At 41.8% G+C, this 15,107-nt stretch overlaps 1 protein-coding gene across 1 annotated transcript in view; it reads left to right on the top strand.

Annotated features, from left to right (window-relative positions):
- The first annotated feature begins 13,759 nt into the window (after positions 1–13,759).
- The window catches only part of TMEFF2 (transmembrane protein with EGF like and two follistatin like domains 2), a 271,758-nt gene continuing 270,410 nt past the window's right edge, over positions 13,760–15,107 (top strand). The window contains exon 1 of the mRNA XM_070458470.1: positions 13,760–14,572. Coding sequence (XP_070314571.1) covers positions 14,401–14,572 — 172 coding nt within the window. The 5' untranslated portion in view covers positions 13,760–14,400. The remainder of the gene's footprint in view (positions 14,573–15,107) is intronic.

Here is a 15,107-nt window from a genome sequence, read left to right as displayed (position 1 = left end):
TACACTGATGCCATGTTAAACACAGTTCTTTGTACGTCTAACAGATGCAACTATCTTTGTATGATATAATTAAATGCCCTTGGAAAGAGTTCAAGACCAACCCACATTACGTTGAATTTTATAGTACAGTGACTAACATTACATTAGATTTTAGCGGGATCATTATGTACTATTGGAGAAAATCAGCTTGTAAGAAATTATGTTCTAACTACAATATTTAGGTCCAAGAATACCAGAGTTAAATTTGAAAGCTATTTCTATTATTTCTAGTAATGTACCTGAGTTAGGGCTTTCAAGGTGGCTCATGTGGTCAAGTGTCTGCCTGCAATGTAGAAGACCCGGGTTGGATCCTTGAGTTGGGAAGATCCCCTGGACAAGGGAATACCTACCCACTCCAGTGTTCTTGCCTGGAGAATTCCATGGACAGAAGAGCCTGGCAGGCTTGTCGAGGGGGTCACAAAGAGTAGGACAGGACGGGGACACTAACACACAGCTAGGTTAAGTGCATTCCTCATTGAGAGCAGTTAAGAACAAAATGTAACACTTTGTTTGCTAGCTAGTATTTTCCCCTAAAAGCATACTCACACTATCACTGTGGCCTTTAGTCTCATTATTGGGGAATAGGGTAGATATCCTTGTTGAAAAGACAGCAGATTATATATCAATGCAGCATTAATTTTAACTAGCAAATAAAATAAAATAAATATTCATAAATAAAGCACTGAATAAATTATGAGACATTCAACATGGAATTCTACCCAGCTAAATGAAGTAGCTCTCCTTGTGTTTAGTAAATAAATAAAGCAAGAAATAGAACAATGTATATGATAAAAACCCTAAAAACCATTTGTAAATCAAAGGACAACAAACATGCATGCACATATAAATACACAAAAATTTATTTAAACAAGCATACCTCCATTTTATTGTTCTTCACTTTTTTACACTTCATACACATTGCATTTTTTACAAATTGAAGATTTGTGGCAAGTCCAAAGTGCCATTTTTTTTCAACAGCATTTGCTCGCTTCGTGTCTCTGTCACACACTGGTATTTCTCACAATATATCACACCTTTTCATTCTTATTGTATTTGTTTTGGTGCTTTGTGGGCCTCCCCTGGTAGCTCAGTTGGTAAAGAATCTGCCTGCAATGCTGGAGATCCCCGTGCAATTCCTGGGTAGGGAAGATCCGCTGGAGAAGGGATAGGCTACCCACTCCAGTGTTCTTGGGCTTCCCTGGTAGTTCACACGGTAAAGAATTCACCTGCAATGAGGGAGACCTGGGTTTGAAACCTTGGTTGGGAAGGTCCCTTGGAGAAGGGAAAGACTACCCACCCCGGTATTCTGGCCTGGAGAATACCATGGACAGAGAATCCTGGCAGGCTATAGTCCAAGGGGTTGCAAAGAGTCCGACAGACATGACTTTCAGTTTCACTTTGGTGCTTTGTAATTAATGATCTTTGTTGTTACCACTGCAAAAAGTGACTCATAAAAGGCTCAGATGTTGGTTAGGATTTCTTAGCAATAAAATATTTTTTTAATTAAAGTAAGCACATTGCTTTTTTAAACATAACATATTGCACTTAAAAGACTACAGCATAATGTAATCATTACTTTTACAAGCACTGAGAAACCCCCCCCCAAAAAAGTGTAATTCAATTTATTGCAGTATTTTCTGTGGTGTTTTGGAATCAAAGCCACAGTATCTCCAAGGTATGCCTATATAAATTATATGTGTTTATGCCTGAGACTGAAGGCAGAAGGAGAAGGGGACGACAAGAGGATGAAATGGTTGGATGGCATCACCGACTCAATGGACACGAGTTTGTGTAAACTCTGGAAGTTTGATGGACAGGGAGGCCTGGCGTGCTGTGATTCTTGGGGTCACAAATAGTCAGACACGACTGAGAGACTGAATTGAACTGATGCCTGTTTATGGGTGGCTCAGTGGTAAAGAATCTGCCTGCCAATGTGCTAGACAAAGGTTCAATCCCTGGATTAGGAAGATCCCCTGGAGAGGGGAATGAGAGACCATTCCAATATTCTTGCCTGGAAAATCTCATGGACAGAGGAGCCTAGTGGGCTACAGCACATGGGGTCGCAAAGGAGTCAGACAGGACTTAGCAACTAAGCAACAACAGTGCCTGTTCACACTTATATGGATGCATCTATATTTTGATTTCCCAACATAAAGGTCTACACAGAATTTCCAGGTTACTATAAGGTGTATATACATATACATATATATATGTAAAAAATAGAAGATTATACTCAGCAAACTTTTAAATGAGTTTGTATATTTAATGTGAGAGAGAGACAATATATGCCTGGAGAAATCTAGAAGGGATTTAAAAATTTAACAACAGCAGTTACTTCTGTGGAATAAGAAGACCTGGAAGTTAGAAAGAAATGATGACTCTGTACAATCTCTTCATGATTTGAATTGTTCATCATATGTAAATGTATGCATGCATACAAACATGTATACACGTGTATAATATTTACACATACATACGTGTGTGAGAGAGGCCCCAAAAAATCACCTGCTGTTTATCTTCTCTCTTTGCTCATATCATTGAAAATCTCAAGCTTCACATCCTGACAATTTTTATTTTGTTTTATGATCTGAAAAATTGGGTGGCTGGTCTCCTGACTTGAAGCAATGGTAAATACAAAGGGAGTGAAAAATAAAGGCACAATTATAGGCGGAGACCATGAAGAAAGTTCTGCCTACATGAGGCATTGTGACTAATGACCACTCTTGAGGGAACACCTATGAATACAACACCACCAACCATTGCTGAGGTGCTCCCTGATATGTTCAAACATCACCTTTTCAACTGGACTTTTTAACCCAAAATAGGTGTTACCAGGAATTCCCTGGTTGGTTCAGTGATTAGGACTCTGTACTCTGCCAAGAACCCGGGTTCAGTCTCTGCAGGGGGAACTAATAGCCCACATCCCACAGCTGGTATGGCAGAAGAAACAAAAACAACAACAAAGTATATTGCCAAGTAGCTCAGTGGTAAAGAATCCACCTACCAAGCAGGAGAGGTAGGTTTAATCTTTGGGTCTAAAAGATCCCTTGGAGAAGGAAGTGGCAACCCACTCCAGTATTCTTGCCTGGAGAATCCCATGGACAGAGGAGCCTGGCAGGCTACTGTCCACAGGGTTGCAAAAGAGTCAGACACAGAGACTAAACTATGAAAACAACAAAAAGGTCTACACTGAATTTCCAGGTTACTATAAGGTGATTTTTACTAACTTTCCTGGTGCATTCTTTTTAGAGTGTCTTGATTAATGTGGTTAGCTTTAGCATTTTAATTTAATTTAAAATCATCCACTGAATGTCAACTACATATAAACATTTTGATATATCCTTGGGGTATACATGGAAAAAGAATGATGCTCTTGAGCTGAAATTAAAGACCCTTGAAATTCAATATTATTTGATTAATTATTTTAGTCAAAAAAGGAGCAAATCTTACACATGAAAATCAGGATTTATAAAAAAGTAAATTGGAGAATTTACATAAGCTAAAAAATAAGCTAGTTTTATAGTGATTAAATAACTTTCCATGGAGACATCTCTTCTCCATTATTAGATGCACTAAAATTTAAAGTATATACAATTTCATAATAATCCATATGTAACACAAAAAACATCTAATGCAGTAAAATACAATTTATAAACACTCACCTCTGAGATGGGGATGTCAGAATTGCACATAAAACTGGTTTGGGGAGGAAGAAGAGTGGAAATAGCTAAAGTAAGAAGAAAAAAAAAAGAAAGAGAAAAAGAAGATGCTGCCCCAGAAAGATAAAATGACCATCTACCTTAATTTCTGGATGACTTTCTATTTATAGATTTCAGTCCTTCCTGTAGCCTGCCTCCTTTCTCTGCTAGAGCTCCAAAATAAATTCTCTCTCTTACAATAGGCTATGTTTCTTTGTAACTCAAGTGATGAACTCTAACCAACACAGAAAACCAAGGTATAGAAAAGCAAGTAACTTGCCCAAGGACAGTCAGCTTGTAAGTGTCAGGGCAAAGACTCCAGCTCATGTATGTATACATGCCTGGACCCTGTTGTGCAGTCTTGTCTTACCATTATACCATAAGCTCTAATAATATCCAGTGAGTGGCTAAGTGTCCAGATTTTTGCTGCAAAGCAAAAAGATAAGTATAGAGGTGTAAAGAAGTCAATTAAATTCTCTTTAAAATCTTGTGAAATTTTCTGTTTAAACATTTCTAGCATATTAAACAACGTGAGATATAGCTTTTCAGAAAGTAGTATTATCAAAAAATCTGTATCAGTGATGTCACAATCACTGCTAAGGATATTAAAGCATCTAATTTTGAGCTTACATCAAACAAAACTGAGAAAAAATTTTAAAGGTTGTAACATGGTAGGGGTGACATTTTAATGATCTTCTCAAAATATTTGTGATGACAGGGAAAATCATATCCTTGTCAACTGAAGATATGGTTGAGGGTTGAGGAATATTTACCCTCTATGAGCTGACTTTAGTACTGTTTCTGTGAAAAGAGAAATCAGAGGGAACGATTATCTTTCTCATCTAACATGCTGACACTATTTTTTTTGAAGCTCCACTTCTCTAGACTATTGTTTCTAATGGTGTAAGACCTAGAAATCTATTGCTGTAGTTTACTGTTGTGTTTTCTTGCTAAAAGGGATCCCATGATCAAATACTATTAGAAAACCTGAGTTCAATAAAGTTAAACAGGTGTTTAGTTTTATTTGATGTGTTTTGGTCTGATTTTACTGCAGCGCTCCTCAGAGCCTTTACTGCAAATATGCATTGTGAAAGTAAAAGGGCTGAGCCGTATTTACAGGAAGACTTTCGCAAATTTATTTCATGACAGAAGCCTTGTCCCTTCTTTTTTTTTCTTTTCTTTCTTGGGGGACAAGGCAGCAGAGAAACATTTGGGTCGAAGGAGCAGCAAGATGGTTGAGAATATCAGATCTTGAATGAATTGCTCTGCCACTAACAAGTAACTTGAGGCGGGGGAACCCCAAACCAAAAACAATTGGTTACAGATAACATCAGTGTTACAGATAACAGAGGGAGAAATGATACTAACACAAACTGGAAGAACTCCTGGCTTTAGTAACTTCTAACTGAGTTCAGTAAAAGCCACAGGTAGCCAAAGACAGACATGAAAAGCAGTTTTATTCCAAAATGACTCAAACTTCTGTTTCTGATTGCAATAAAGAAAAACAAAATCATAATGATTTGAAGAACAGTATCAAACTAAACTCTAAGATAAGGCTGTGATAAATTAAATAGCAGTGGCAAACTGTTTTGAATCTGTAAATAGAAACACATGAAAATGTGTTGAGGTGCCTACTGCTTTGTATATCTGTGCGGGCCAAGTCGCTTCAGTTGTGTCCTACCCTTCATGACCCGATGGACGGCAGTCCACCAGGCTCCTCTGTCCATGGGCTCTCTCCAGGCAGGAATACTCGAGTGGGTTGCTATGTCCTTCTCCAGTGGATCTCCCTGACCCCGGGCTCGAACCTGCGTCTCTTAAGTCTCTGCATTAGCAGGCGGGTGTCTTACCACTAGTGCCACCTGGCGAGCCCCAATGCTTTGTATATCTAGTTCTTTTTAAATGAGTGTTTTTTCTTTTCCCAAACTATTAGCAAACTAGTGACAAACATTAACTGCTGTATTCTGCTTTTGTTAAGTATCTTAATCAAGGAGTAGCTTTCATGAGATGTTTATCTTAAAACTTCACTTAAAAAGAGTGAAAAAAAAATCACTCTTCAACCTGATAAAACTTGGAAATGCCCACTGATTCACTTCCCAGTGCAGTGGTTATCAACAAAGGCTATGCATTACAGTCACCAATCTATATGCATATATATGATGCCTCTGCTTAACCTCCAGAGATATCAAGTCTTGGAGTGGAGGTTCTGCAGCAGTATTTTTTAATTCCCTAGGTGATTACAGTGTACATTCATGGCTAGGCCTCACTGCCCTAAGAGGAAATAAACTATTTCACCAGTGCTGAATTTGACACATAGTTTTCTATGTTTCAATTTATCAAAAATAATTAAAGACACAGGAGTCGATGAGGGACAGAGAAAACGTTCTATTATAAAATTGTTTCTTTAAATTATTGCTTATTATTTATGCATCATTAACAGATGGTGGCAAAGGGTGGAAAAATAGCAAATTTAATTACTCTCAGGTTAAAAAAAAAATCAACCAGAAATGAAGACAACTTCTACGAAACACTGTTGATAGGAGTTGACCCATAAATTAAACACTTAATGTCAATATATTTATTAGTTATTAATAATATACATTTTTATGTTAATAAATTATCACTTAAAACTGAGGGAATAATGATTTGGGACATTATCTATCTACTGATCTGAGGTAGGCCATAAACTAAGGGACAAAATGTTAAGATATTGAGTTAGACTTGAAATTGACACTCTACTTCACTATCAAATCAAAATACTGTGTATTTTGATATCATACATATATGACCTATATATCCTTAATCACTATATATATGCATATAAATACATCCACAAATATGTATTCATTCATCCATTTATACAAGTATTCTTCCCAAGGCCATTACAGTTAAATCATACATTATACCTCCCTTAAATTTCAAAATAACCCTAGGAGATAGGTATTACTATTATCTAAATTTTACAAATGAAACAATCTACAGTCACAAAGTTAGTAAGTCAGATACATTAGAAGATTAATGCATATTTGGTAAACATATGCATGTGGAAATTCAATACTTAATGATAGACAGTCAGGTAATGTACAGGTAATGTTCATCTGCTCACGGAGTATAAGCGTTTCTCCTGTTTTAGAATACTCTGTGCCAAAAGTCTTATGAACACTGAGCAAGAATCCAGATATTGTTTCACTTCTCATATAGGAGTAGGAAGTACCTTAGTTTCCAAGAATGAATATTAAAATATAGATTCAACAATATAACACCAAAAAAAAAATCAAACAAACAAAAAAACAATAGAACACCAGAACTGGTGAACTTCCTGAATTAGAATCCATGCTAATGAGGCCTAGAATTTGTCTACCTTCTAAAAAGCTTCTTAAGTAACTCATATTAATTTCAAGTATGAATTACAAATCTAGAAACCACAATCTCCCTGCTCATGGTTGAGATTTAATGAGTGTGGTTCTTACTGGCTCTTCATTAAAAGGGCAAAGAGGCTGCATGGACAGAGAGGGTATGTTCCTACTTACAGTCTCCTTTCTGAGGGCTGAAAGGCAAGCCCTATGGGAGAATATGGAGACTTAAATCTCAGCTCTGATACCAGACAGAACTACGTTGAGTCTTAGCTGTGCCACAGTTAGTTTGTTAGTGGGGCAAGCTGCTTGACGCTTTAAGTCATATGCATTTTTTCATATGATAATAACAGCATTCCTTGTTTCATGGTAGATGCTGGCGGTGTTGTGGTGGTTAGACAAAAATAATATATTCCTTACTGCATGACACAAGTTCTGATATCTAAAAACCATACTACATATCTTACCATTATTGAAACATCAGAAAGTATTCGGTTCAGTTTATTTGCTCAGTTGTGTCCAACTCTTTGCGACCCCATGGACTGCAGGACACCAGGCTTCCCTGTCCATCACCAGAGCTTACTCAAACTCATGTCCATAGAGTTGGTGGTGCCATCTGATCATTTCATTCTCTGCCACCCCCTTCTCCTTCTGCCTTCAATCTTTCCAAGCATCAGGGGCTTTTCCCAATATGTCAGTTCTTCTCATCAGGTGGCCAAAGTATTGGGAGTTTCAGCTTCAGCATCAGTCCTTCCAATGAATATTCTGGACTGATTTCCTTTAGCATGGACTGGTTGGATCTCCTTGCAGTCCAAGGGACTCTCAAGTGTCTTCTCTAACACCACAGTTCAAAAGCATCAATTCTTCGGTGTTCAGCTTTCTTTATAGTTCAAGACTACTGGAGAAACCAAAATTGATGAGACAGACCTTTGTTGGCAAAGTAATGTCTCTGCTTTTTAATATGCTGTCTAGCTTGGTCATGGCTTTCCTTCCAAGGAGCAAACTTCTTTTAATTTCATGGCTGCAGTCACCATCTGCAGTGATTTTGGAGCCACAAAAATAAAGTCTCTTACTGTTTCCATTATTTCCCCATCAATTTATCATGAAGTGATGGGATGAGGTGGCATGATCTTAGTTTTCTGAATGTTGAGTTTTAAGCCAAATTTTTCACTCTTTTTCACTTTCATCAAGAGGCTCTTTAGTTCTTCTTCACTATCTGTTATAAAGTTGGTGTCATCTGTGGTGGTGGCATCTGAGGTTACTGATATTTCTCCCAGCAATCTTAATTCCAGCTTGTGCTTCATCCAGCCTAGCATTTCACACGATGTACGCTGCATAGAAGTTAAATAAACAGGGTGACAATATACAGCCTTGACATACTCCTTTCCAAATTAGGAACCAGTTTGCTATTCCATGTCCAGTTCTAACTGTTGCTTCCTGACCTGCACACAGATTTCTCAAGAGGCAAGTCAGATAGTCTGGTATTCTCATCTCTTGAAGAGTTTTCCACAGTTTATTGTGATTCACACAGTCAAAGATTTTGGCGTAGTCAATAAAGCAGAGATAGATGTTTTTATGGAACTCTCTTGCTTTTTCGATGATCCAACAGATGTTGACAATTTGATCTCTGGTTCCTCTGCCTTTTCTAAATCCAGCTTGCATATCAGGAAGTTCACAGTTCATGTACTGTTGAGGCTTGGCTTGGAGAATTTTGAGCATTACTTTGCTAGCATGTGAGATGAGTGTAATTGTGTGGTAGTTTGAATATTCTTTGGCATTGTCTTTCCTTTTGGATTGGAATGAAAACTGACCTTTTCCAGTCCTGTGGCCACTGCTGAGTTTTCCAAATTTGCTGGCATATTGAGTACAGCACTTTCACAGCATCATCTTTCAGGATTTGAAATAGCTCAACTAGAATTCCAACACCTCCACTAGCTTTGTTCATAGTAATGCATCCGAAGGCCCACTTGACTTCACATTCTAGGATGTCTGGCTCTAGGTGGATGATCACACCATCGCGGTTATCTGGGTAATGAAGTTCTTTTTTGGATAGTTCTTCTATGTATTCTTGCCACCTATCCTTAATATCTTCTGCATCTATTAGGTCCACACCATTTCTGTCCTTCATTGTGCCCATCTTTGCATGAAATTTTTGCTTGGTATCTCTAATTTTCTTGAAGAGATCTCTAGTCTTTCTCATTTTATTGTTTTCCTCTAATTTTTTGCATTGATCTCTGAGGAAGGCTTTCTTATCTCTCCTTGCTATTCTTTCGACATCTGCATTCAAATGGGTATATCTTTCCATTGCTCCTTTGCCTTTAGCGTCTCTTCTTTTCTCAGCTATTTGTAAAGTCTCCTCAGACAACCACTTTGCCTTTTTGCATTTCTTTTTCTTGGGGGTGTCTTGATCACTGCCTCCTGTAACAGTGTCACGAACCTCCATCCATAGTTCTTCAGGCACTCTATCAGATCTAATTCCTTGAATCTATTTCTCACTTCCACTGTATAACAATAGGGATTTGATTTAAGTCATACCTGAATGGTCTAGTGGTTTCCCCTACTTTCTTCAATTTAAGTCTGAATTTGGCAATAAGGAGTTCATGATCTGAGCCACAATCAGCTCCCGGTCTTGCTTTTGCCAACTGTATAGAGCTTCTCCATCTTTGGCTGCAAAGAATATCTGATTTTGGTGTTGACCATTTGTGATGTCCATGTGTATGGTCTTCTCTTGTGTTGTTGGAAGAGGGTGTTTGCTATGACCAGTGCAGTCTCTTGGCAAAACTCTGTTAGCCTTTGAACTGCTTTGTTTTGTACTCCAAGACCAAATTTGCCTGTTACTCCAGGTATCTGTTGACTTTCTACATTTGCATTCTCGTCCCCTATAATAAAAAGGGTATCTTTTTTGGATGTTAGTTCTAGAAGGTCTTGTAGGTCTTCATAGAGCTGTTCAACTTCAGCAACTTCGGCTTCTTCAGCATTTCTGGTCAGGGCATAGACTTGGATTACTGTGATATCGAATGGTTTGCCTTGGAAATGAACAGAAATCCTTTTGTCATTTTTGAGATTGCATCCAAGTACTGTGTTTCAGACTCTTTTGTTGACTATGATGAATACTCCATTTCTTCTAAGGAATTCTTGCCCACAGTAGTAGATATAATGGTCATCTGAGTTAAATTCACCCATTCCAGTCCATTTTAGTTCACTGATTCTTAAATTGTCGATGTTCACTCTTGCCATCTCCTGTTTGACAACTTCCAATTTGCCTTGATTCATGGACCTAACATTCAAGCTTTCTATGCAATGTTGTTCTTACAGCATCGAACTTTACTTCCATCACCAGTCACGGCCACAACTGGGTGTTGTTTTTGCTTTGGCTCCATCTCTTCATTCTTTCTGGAGTTGTTTCTCCACTGATCTCCGGTAGCATATTGGGCCCCTACTGACCTGGGTAGTTCATCTTTCAGTGTCCTATCTTTTTGCCTTTTCATATAGCTCATGGGGTTCTCAAGGCAAGAATACTGAAGTGTTTTGCCATTCCCTTCTCCAGTGGACCACATATTGTCAGAACTCTCCACCATGATCCATCTGTCCATCCAGAAAGTATTAGAGAGCAAAAAGGAGTCTGATCTTTGACTGTCAGTGTGCCTTTATTTTCCCAGGTTTGTTTATTTATCCTAAATTATTCTTGTTCTAGAATAACTTCCCTCCCTCCCATTAAAGCTCTGAGTTATCTCACACTTCTTAATGATGTCTTTTCCATGTGGGGGAAAATACTTTAAAAGAAGTTTTCTAGAAAAATATTTTTTGTGCTACTTTCCTAAAAATATAACTTAATTTTACTCTCTCAGAGTTGATTCTAGAGTATGTATGCCACAAATAAACTGATTTAGCTAATAAGTATTGAAAGAAAATATTGTGTAGAATTTTAAAATAAGAAGTATTACAAATGCATGATATGCTGGATTTCATTACTAGTAATCATATAATATACCATACCAAGTACAATTCATAGACTTAGTTTTAAATTCAGTTCTAATAAGTAAGTGGATTTGAGCCTTTTGGAAGCACAGTTGAAGCACTAATCCAATCTTCACTGCCATAAAAATTAAGGCCAGTCTACTTCCTTGGTACTAATGATGAGGCTAAATAGTGTATACATTTTTATTTACATATTCAATAATATGATGCTCTGTTCAGTGAATGATGTTCTTCTGCCACTTGGTGGTGCTTGCCAGTTTCAGAATTTGTTCTTGGTGGCACTGTAGCACTAAGTACAAAGTAAGCTGAACAAAATCACAGCATTCCTACTGGAAAGGTTTTGCTTCAAACTGTTTAATAATTTAAAGAACCTCTGTGGAAGCAACTGCATTTGTTAACCAGTCACAACCAGCAATTTACTCCTTTGGAGTTTTAAGTTACTTTGGGAAAAATGTCTTAGGAACAGTACATATTATTAGAGAGCATGCCAAAAATTTACTTAGCAGAGAATTCAATAACAATTTCACTCGGCTAAGAGGTTCTGTAAAATCCTACATCTATAGCCAAGCACTCATACCCTAGCAGGTCCTGTTTCATTATCATAATTCCTGGGTAAACACTTTGAAGAACTTTGCCTTCAGTTTCAAGCATGACTTATTTTCATAAGCCTGATTAGTTACCACACCAGCCTTACTATGGAAAATGACATGTCCTCACTTTGAACTGGGGAGTTGTTCAATCTTAATCTACATTAGGCGTATGTCTCTGTTGCCCTCTCTGCCAAAAGAGTGCAGGGAAAAAGACATCTCTGATTCCTTGTTTTTGTGATATCCGCTGACAGTTCTATCTAATCGGTATTCCGTTTCCTTAATTTTTAGTTGCACTGTCTAGAAGCCGATTTTCTGATGCCTCCAATGTCTGGTCAAATTGATTTGTTTTAATGGAGCCTTAGTCTGTAATGAGCGCGATGCCACCGACTAGAATCCTGGGATCTGCTGCTTAATTGCCAGGAGCAGACACACACAGATTCAGAAATCGTTGGAGGTGGACGGGGGGATGTGGAGAGGGATCTCGGGGCGGAGGCGGAGATGTAAGATAAAGGGATGGGTTTCACACAGGATAAAGGGGGAAAAAAAAAGATTTCTTTGAGGCACTGAGGTGTTGCACGATCACATCTCTCAAAGGAGAAGTTAAAAAGCATGGAAGTGGGAGGAGGTTGGAGGTTAAAGTACTTAAAAGGATAGCTCGGGTACAATTTGTTTTTCCGGTGGTACTGCAAAGGACAGATAGCCCCTGTTTTCAAAGTGTATTGGTGCCTCTTTTAAGTGATTGAGAATGGACACTAATTGCCTGAGGCGCTGTCACGAAATGTTCTAAATTCAGGGGACACAAGAGAGACAGAAAGGTGAGGTTTAAAAGAAAAATAAAGAAGGAGATGAGGGTTCTTGAAAGAAAGAGAAGGAAAAACATAAAGAAGAAAGAGGAAGGGAGGAAGGCAGGGAAGAGGAAAGGGAGGGATGGAAGGAAGGAGCGGAGGAAGGGAAAGAGAAAGGAGGCTACGGGAAGAGAAGAGGAAAAAAAAATCCTGAATCACAGAACAGTCGCAGAATAGAAACACTGAACGATCACACAGAAAGCTCATTCAAATCAGTGCGCAACGGCGACCCGGGTCACGAGAGAAAAACGCTCCTCTGCATCCTTGTCCCGGGAAACTCCGGGTCCCCTTCGTTACTAGAGACTAAAATGCCGTTAGGCTAACCGCCTGAAGAATGCAGCAGACGGAAGGCGGGTCTCAGCACGCCGTATGCCGGCGCTGGCTGGGGCCGGAGAAAGAAAGGCGCAGAACCAGAGACTCGCAGAATGAGACCTCCTTGCCACCTCCAGGTTGCTGGAGAGCCAGTAAAGACCCGCGTAAAGCTCCGAGGACCACTACCCGCGCCGCCTAAGGCAGCCGCTCTTTTCAGACGCCGCAACCCGCGGATGCGCCTGGCAGTCCGCGGTGGCTGATGCAGAGAGCAGCCTTTCCTTCCTCCCTCTGACTGCTTGTCCCAACCCATCCTGACCTCCGAAACCCATTTGCCCGCACCTCCCAGGCAGCCACACAAACAGGCTACCGGCTGCAAAAGAGTGTGTGGTGGGGAGAGGGCTTTCAGACCCCCAGCTCCTCGGGTAGACTCGGGGTTTCAGGGAGCCAGGGAAGGGAGTAGAGAGAGAGAGAGCGGGGAGAGCCTGGCTGGCTGGTTGAGGCAGCTTGGCGAGCAGCCTTAGATTCGCAGGCTTCTGTGGGAACGGCTGCTGCTTCCAGGCCAGCCTGAGCTGTTCTCACACCACCGCCTCTCACCCTTTCCTGCTTCCTGCTACTCCCTAGAGAAACGTCCGTGGGCTCTCCACTGCGATATTCCCAGCCTGTATCCCGTCGCAGCCAGGCGGCGCGCTCCCGTAAGCTGGAGCGCCGGGCGCCAGCAGGACGCCCTCTCCTCGGCGCCCGCTTTCCCCTCTCCTGTCTGCAGCGACCGCTCCTCGGCCACCTCCACCCTCGCCAGCTCCAGCTCCGAGAGACGCCACCCAGCCGCGGCGGGCGCAAGCAGCCCAGGGTCACGCACGGAAGAGGGGCGCTAGATCTGACCCAGCGCTCGGTAGGGGGCGTCCTGGGGCAGAGAGTGAAACAGCAGGTGGTATTTAAAGGTGTGGGAGTCGCCTGCCCTGCAGCCCGCAATTCTCGCTCGAGCCATCCCCGCCTTGCTCCACTCGGGCCAGCGCCTGGTGAGCTAGCCCATCTGTGGCATCCGCCGTCGTCTCCTCCTAGCACCTCCTCGCCGACCCCTCCCTCCCGGGACCTGCATCCCGCTCAACCAATCAACGCCCGACTGCCAGTTGCCACGTGATCCCGGGCGGGCTAAGGACCTGCTGCTTCCCAAACGCCAGAGGGATGCGGGCAGCAGAGCGCGAGAGGCGGCTGCTAGGCTGCGGGGCGCTTTGACTCTCCCTCCACCCAGTTTCTCTGGGCTCCTCTCGTCTCCTCTCTGGACTCCGGTCTCCTCTTGCTGACCTGGCTTGCCAGAGCCCTCTGCTTATGGCAGCAGCTTCCCGCGTCCCCGGCGCAGCTTTTCCGTGGACGACCCTCTCGCTCCCGGGGCTGAGCCGGGTCACTGGATGTTGCTGAAACTCTGGAGATCATGCACGGGTTTGGCTGCTGCTTCCCCGTCAGGTGCCACTGCCGCCGCCGCCGCCTTTGCTGCCGCCGACCGCGGGATGCTCAGTAGCCCGCTGCCTGACCCCCGCGATCTTGCGTTCTCCCGAAGCCGTTTGCTGCTGCAGAGTTGCGCGAACTAGTCATGGTGCTGTGGGAATCCCCGCGGCAGTGCAGCAGCTGGACACTTTGCGAGGGCTTCTGCTGGCTGCTGCTGCTACCGGTGATGCTGCTCATCGTAGCCCGCCCGGTGAAGCTCGCAGCTTTCCCTACCTCCTTAAGTGACTGCCAAACGCCCACCGGCTGGAACTGCTCTGGTAAGTCCGAAACCCCAGCCCCCGACCTCTTAGCCCCGCAGAGGAAACGCGCTGTTTCCGGCACAGACCGACCTACCCAAGTGCGTCTCCCCAGCTCCTCTGCTCCAATGCTCCCAAACCTTTGAGACCACCAACCTCCACCCAGAGGAGAACTGTTCCAGGCCGCCAAGGAAAGGGGCGGGGGTCCTGAGGTGGCGGTGCACAGAAAGTGCACTTAAATTGGAGCTGCGGAGATTTCAAGAAATAGTAAACGAGGAGGTTTTGTGGATTCACTGAAAAGAGGACCAGTCCTTGAAGAAACACTAAATCAGAACCTTTTCTGTCGTTAAAGAAAGAAGTCTAGCTGAAACCAGAGAGAAATAACTTTATGAGCTAGAACGAGCGAGAGAGCAATAAATCAAACGGTGACTGCAGGGGAAACATTGATTGCTAGCAAAAGTACCATGAGAGTGCACTTGTCTGGCATTCAAGACCGGGTCACACATTCTAGAGGAGCTTGGATTTCCAAGATATTCAGTTTCTCTCAGCCCCTCTA

Source organism: Odocoileus virginianus, chromosome 30, assembly GCF_023699985.2.
Source record: "Odocoileus virginianus isolate 20LAN1187 ecotype Illinois chromosome 30, Ovbor_1.2, whole genome shotgun sequence".
Classification (NCBI taxonomy): domain Eukaryota; kingdom Metazoa; phylum Chordata; class Mammalia; order Artiodactyla; family Cervidae; genus Odocoileus; species Odocoileus virginianus.
Note: the sequence above shows the minus strand (reverse complement) of the source record. Positions and strands in the feature narration are given on the sequence as shown.